The 6,708-nt window shown below is 24.7% G+C and overlaps 2 protein-coding genes across 3 annotated transcripts; one reads left to right on the top strand and one right to left on the bottom strand.

Annotated features, from left to right (window-relative positions):
- Positions 1–168: 168 nt before the first annotated feature.
- LOC102678797 lies at positions 169–2,560 on the bottom strand. Of its 2 annotated transcripts, none has more exons than XM_031508423.1 (6): positions 2,258–2,560; positions 1,629–1,992; positions 967–1,549; positions 726–859; positions 481–649; positions 169–336 (listed from the first exon to the last, which is right to left on the bottom strand). In XM_031508423.1, exons 1-6 carry the CDS (start codon positions 2,281–2,283, stop codon positions 212–214), a joined length of 1,401 nt encoding a protein of 466 aa, XP_031364283.1. In that variant the 5' UTR covers positions 2,284–2,560; the 3' UTR covers positions 169–211. The 2 variants fall into 2 exon arrangements, with proteins under 2 accessions (XP_031364283.1, XP_031364282.1); XM_031508422.1 differs by having other exon boundaries at positions 726–862; positions 2,258–2,555.
- Positions 2,561–3,410: 850 nt separating this feature from the next.
- Positions 3,411–6,273, top strand: LOC102678384. Its single transcript, XM_031508421.1, has 2 exons — positions 3,411–5,608; positions 5,706–6,273. The coding sequence occupies exons 1-2, from the start codon at positions 3,885–3,887 to the stop codon at positions 5,776–5,778; spliced, it is 1,797 nt and encodes a 598-aa protein (XP_031364281.1). The 5' UTR covers positions 3,411–3,884; the 3' UTR covers positions 5,779–6,273.
- Positions 6,274–6,708: the final 435 nt, after the last annotated feature.

Here is a 6,708-nt window from a genome sequence, read left to right as displayed (position 1 = left end):
TATATTGTGTGTGAGTAGTTCTATTGTATTGTTAGTTGATATTTGAGAAACATTGTATAGTAGATTCTGATAGTATAATTATATTAAATGGGCCAAAGTTGTAAAAAATTTATTTTATTATTAAACCTGTCTAATTTGTAAATATAAAAAAATGTATTAGTCATATTATAAATCTTAACATAGAAGGCATATTGACTAAAAAAATTATACTTCACAATTTTTTACAACAGGATTCATGTTTTTTAATTCTTAATGGATGAAATTTTCTTTTACATTTATTACATGTAACAAGCTGAGATTGATATTCCTCCCAATCTACTTGAGCATAACTGAATTCTAAAACAAGATATTAAAATTAGATAAATAAGATACAATATTATATAAAAATAGAGAGAATTCTCATTTCTAATATATGTATTATTATATTTAATATTCATCAGTAAATGAATTAATTTTTAAATACATTATAAGTTAACTTACCTACAGGATCTTCATATTGTTCTTGTTCTTTTATTGTACAATTAGTAGATATAACTAATGATGTATCAGAAATGTTACAAGGTATTGTCATATTTTGATTTGGACTATGAATTGGTGTTCTAGGTATTTCATGCTTAGGTTTCATAGGATTAAAATCATTATCACTATCCTAAAAAAAAGAATATTCAATGATATATTCATCAAATTAAATATATATATATATATTTCTTAAATAGATATAATACTTTATCATGTGATTTATTTTCATTACAAATATCTATTTCATGAGAATTTATTTCTTCTACAAATAAGTTTGAAATTTCATTTGTTTTATTGCTAGATATTTCTTTCATATCTTCTACTGAGAAAGGAGTAACTTCTTCTGAAAACATAAATTTTTGATCGAGTTATTATATAATAATAATATTATATAATTTTGATCGAATTATTTATAATAATAATTTCTTTTTTAATCATATTTCCTACCTTTTGAAATATCAGTATTTATTGTTTTCTTTATATTTTTATCTTCAGCTCTTTTCTTTTTATGTCGCAAAGTTACCATACCATTCATTACATTTTGAACATAATTATTTGTTTGTTTTTTTATATGTTTAAATTCCTTATTTATTTGAATTTCATTAGAAGTACAACTTCTTAATGCACGTTTTCTTATTTCTATATTATTTTCTCCTTGTTTTTTTTCATTAGAAATAGATTTAGATCTTTGTATATTCTTAGAATTATTTATATCAAAATTGTTTTTTTTAGTTTTAATTTTCTTTTTATCATTTTTATTTTCTATTTTTTTTAGTTTTTCATTTTTTTTTTCTTTTTGTTCTTCTTCATCTGATACAAATTTTAATTCTTTTGGATCTCCAAAATAAAGTACTGGAGGTTTATATTGATCTACATTAAAAGCTACTTCTTGTATTGTAATATTTGGACTAAACAGACTTTTGTGTGCATTAATATATGATGTATTTTTATTTATTATTTGATTTTCCATATGTTCATATGATTCATTATGTTTTAAATTTTCTTTGTTTTGATCTTCATCTTTATGTTCCTAAAAAATTACATTTTAATTATAACATAATATAATTTTTATTTAAGAAATTTTATAAAATATAAAAATAAAATTCTACCTGATTTTGACAAATATCATTATTACATTTACACCATTCTTGACATTGGTTGTTTTTTTTTACACAACCACAGATTTTGGAAGAACATTTTCCTTTACAATTACAACCACGTGATATTATTTTACTATTTTTTCTCTCTATTTTTTCACTTTGTGAATTTTTTTGTAATGTTTCATTATCTATAGGAGATTCAACTATATTATTAGAATTTTTTTCAGGTGTTTGAATCATCGAACAATTTTCAACAGAATATTTCCTCAAATGATTAATTTCAATAGTTAGAAGTTTCACTTGTTCCTGCAAGCGTGCTATTTCTAACATAGTATCAATTTCACGAGTTTGAGTTGCAACATTTTTTTTTTCACTAAAAAAAAAATAATTTTTTCACATTTAAATTTTACGAGAAACATAAACAAGAGAAAATATCAATTTTTTTTATAATATTTTTTTATAATATTTTATAATACTAAATTATAATACTAATATAAATTAATAATTATCTATTAATAAAAAATTAATTTTCTTTGATTTTAATTAAAGATAAAATTGTAAATACACAAATGTCAAATTTAAATGGTATTTATATAATTTCAAAGATACAGAAAGATTAAAGTGAATAAATTACATACGTTTTAATCTCTATTATTTGAGACATTTTACATAAATTGAAAATGTCGAATAATCTTGAAATTATTTGAAAAAGAAAATCAAGATTCAATGTTATACTACACACGTTATGGCGTTTAAGTGCTGACAATGTGACAGTTGATCCATGTTTAAATTCCAACCATAGAACAGATATATAATCATGTAAGTCGTTTTTTGTTGTTTTCTTTGTCTTGAAAAATTGAAGATTATATTTCAATTTCTTAATAAAAATATTTAATTTTAATAATATATATGTTTTATAATTAAAATTTTAATAATTTTATGGACATCATACATTTTGAAATACAACTTTTCATCATTAAAGATGGCGCACTTGTAATTTATAGAAAGTAAACAATAATGACAATCATAATATATAAGTATAAACATAAATGATTAAAATATAAAATATTATCAATTTTGTAGATTATAATTTTTTATAATAGATATTAAATATAAACATATAAAAAATTTGATTAGATTTTTTATAATATTTATTAAAAAATTTATGTAAACAAAATAATAACTAAAATGTAAATTTTTTTTATAGTATTTAAATAAAAGTATCTAAATAAAAAATTATTAAAAAGATAAAATAATTACAAATAAAAAGTATGAAAGTTTTCAGTTAATTTTTTTTCAGCAAACATAATAACTTAAGAAAAAACATTATTTTCATTTTGTATTATGATATATAATATTTTTATATTTTTATTATAATATAATAATTACAAAATAATCTATACAATTAATATATAAAAATATATAACAATAATTTTATTTAATATAACTATAATATATACTAATAATATGTATATATTATTTATGCACGATTATTATTACGCGTTAAATTTCAAATACATAAAAAATATATAAACGCAAAAAAAGAATAATATAAAATTTTGTAATATTTAAAATTTATACTTGATATTTATTATTATTAATATTTATATTATTTGAAAACATGTAAAAATTTAATATTTCAGTGTTTTCTAATATTGTTATATTGTGCGTAACCCTATCTCTAATTTAATAAATTTCATTTTGCATTTTCTAGCAATGAATTAAAAAATAAAAAAAATAAAAAATAAAAAAAAATATGAAACATGATCAGAACGAGGACTCGATTCCTTCGTTTCTTTCAGTATAGTGTCTGAGGCTATATGATTAGATAAGACCTCGGTTCATAGTGCGATTGAGATGCAGAACGCATAAGAGACCAAGAGACCGAAAGACCGGCCTCAGTTAAAACTGTGTGTGCATATCGGCAAATTCGTTAGCAAATAATAAGAAAGTTTTTGAGTTAAAAGATCAATGTGCGTCTCATAAGTAGCGTACACATGTTTCATAAATTTTTTCTCGATCGGATTCTGTGTGAATAGTCACATATTGTTCATCAAATCAAATCTAATCATATCGGAGATATTTGCTTCAATATTAATGCTTTTTTGATTAAAAGTTTAAGTTCACTTCTTTCTAATTCTTTTCTTTTCAAAAATTAAGCTATGACTTTGTTTTCGAAAAAAAAATCCGTTTATAAGACGGAATCGGATTGAATGTAATTTTTTTATATCTGATCAAGAAAATAAAAGAAAGAAGGAATTAAGAATGCCAGCCTGCACCAGCGAAAACGTTTCAAGAATTTGGTCTTCAAGTCCATCGAATTCCAGAAGCAATAGCGTATCACCTTCTATTCCTAGTTCACCTCTATCTACTTCACCACCCTTGATATCACCGATATTAACTTTGAAACGATCTATATCGAATATTTCTAATTCTTCTTATGTATCGAACACTTCCCAATCATCAAATGTTTCTCGATCATCAAACAATTCAAGCACTCCTACTGTGATATTTTCATCGAGACGACAACAACAGCAACAACAGAAATTACAGTTAAGTTACCAAACTCAATTGACACAAGGACAAAATCACAATCGAAACAATTCATTACTGTTGAAGATTTTCACTGCATATATAGATTTACTACTCAGAACAGTTCAAGGCATCATTAGCGTAATAAGTTACGTTATCTGGGCACCAGCACTTTGGGCATCTATTTGGATTTATATGTTATGGGTAATTTTTCAATTTCCCTTAACTATTTTCAAATGGTTTTTGACAGTACTTTATATTCCAATTTCGGAAAGGACTCGCTACAAACGGTGTATCCTTATCAGTGGTGGCAGCACAGTGCAGACAGTTCATCTAGCACGAAATTTTCATAAGGCAGGAGCTAAAGTGGTGATTTGCGAATTGGAAGGATTGTTTGGTTTGGCCAAGTTTTCAACTGCGTGTTCCAAATTCTATACAATTCCAAAACCTGGACCTGAAAACGTGATCGAATATATTAAAGCTTTAAAAAATATCGTCCAGAAAGAAAAGATTATTTATTATATTCCGGTAAGTGCTACCAATACAGCTTATTACGATGCTTTGGCAAAACCTTATTTGGAGGTTATGGGTTGTGAATGTTTTGTGCCCAGTGTTAGTGAAGTGACAATTCTCGAAGATCCTTTAGAACTTTTACAAAGATGTCGTGCATTAAATTTACCAGCACCCAGTTATAATGTTTTACGTTCTATACAAGATGTATCAAGAATGTACGAACAAAATGCATTTGCTACCGAAAGATATTTGATGTTGGCCGCGGGTCCGGTTGGAATGAGAGATCGAAGTAAAATAGTACTGCCTCCAACATTGAGAGAATTCAGAAATCAACAATACGAGATTAGTAAGAATAAACCTTGGATAGTAATTCATGATCCTAGTGGGAAACATTATATCACTTGCACCACTGTGAAAGAATCGAAGATAGTGGCTAATGTAACCTGTTTGGTAGACGAGGGACGAGGTTTCATACCTGAAGAAAGACCAGAAATAGTAAAATGGCTCGACAAGTTTTTTGTTCGTGCATTTAACACTAAAATCAATGGACACTTGAGCTTCAGATTGGCTTTAACAAAGGAAGGAGAATTAGTGCCGATCGGATGTCGTGTAGGCGTTAGCTTGCCTTATATCTGTTATACGGAAATTCATCCTCGGTTGGTATGGAGATCATGTAGACATTTTTCCAGGCAAAATTCTGGAATGCTGACTACGTTGGAAAGACATTTATCGTCAGATACAATGAATTATGCATTGAAACAATCAACAGGAGAAACAATCTCTCATTTATTGAGTAATGTGCTTGACAAACGAGAAGCACTTTTCGCTTATTGGGATCCGTTACCATACTGTGCCTATTATCATCTTCAACTGCCATTTAGGCGCCTGGCAGGCATGATTCGAGCACAGCCAGTACAACATAATCCACCATTAGCAGTAGTACAGTAGTAATCTTAACTAAGATTATATAAATTTGTTTTTAATGAATATTATTAAAATCCATTTTTTTTAAATAGTTTCAATACAATAATATGATCATAGATCGAAAAAATTTTTAAAGCTAGGTTATAAGGAATTCTTTCAGCTTGAACAGATGAATAGAGAAACAGACTGAAATAATATAATTTGCGTTTTGAAGAAATAATGAAAATAGCAATGATCAATTTGCAAGATGAAATTTCGATCAGAATGCAAGATATTATTATATTAAATAATAATATGTAATAGAAATAATAATAGAAAAATAAGAAAATTACAGTTTTAACTCAATATTTCTTAATCTTTTTTTATTACGTAATATAATATAAATTTAAAATTACGTAATATAATTTTTCATGTGATTTAAATATTTATACTATAAAATTTTTAAATTAGATTGTATAATAAAGTCATTATCAAATTGTTTACGTTGGTCATTGCATGATGAAATAAGATTAAAATTTCGTAGCAACTGTATATTCACAGCCGATCTCGAGTTATAAACGGATAAATATTGTCGAACGAAAAAAAAAAAATCAAAATTAGTTGATTAAGAAATAAATATAAATGACTTCAAACATTTTTACGAAGACAGCCAGTATTCGAAAACATTGATCGAATGAACTGAAAATAAAAGAAAAAGATAAATCAAATGATATAATATAAAAGGATAAATTCAAAAAACATATAAATAGATTTTAAAGGCCAAGTTCATTTTTATTAATGATAAATACTTATGAAATTACAATTTTATATTAAAAATGAAAAAGAAAATTAATTAAATTAATTAAAAAGCAGGACAAAATGTACATGTTCAAATCACATGTTATTATCATTAATCATACATTTTTAAATGTTTCAATTAACTATACTTGTTTCTATTTTCGTGAATCCATATTGTAAAATAATACAATGTTAACAAAATGAAAAGCAAAATTTATATATTATTTTTTATGTATCATTTTTTTGCAATTTATTTAATAATATTATCATTTTTTTTCATTTTTCATACTTGTTTGTTTTTTATGTAATGTTTAATTAAGTTTTTTTATTTTTTTATTCATTT

Source organism: Apis dorsata, unplaced genomic scaffold (genome assembly GCF_000469605.1).
Source record: "Apis dorsata unplaced genomic scaffold, Apis dorsata 1.3 scaffold_85, whole genome shotgun sequence".
NCBI lineage: Eukaryota > Metazoa > Arthropoda > Insecta > Hymenoptera > Apidae > Apis > Apis dorsata.
The sequence above is the reverse complement of the archived record's forward strand: the minus strand, read 5'-3'. Positions and strand labels throughout refer to the sequence as shown.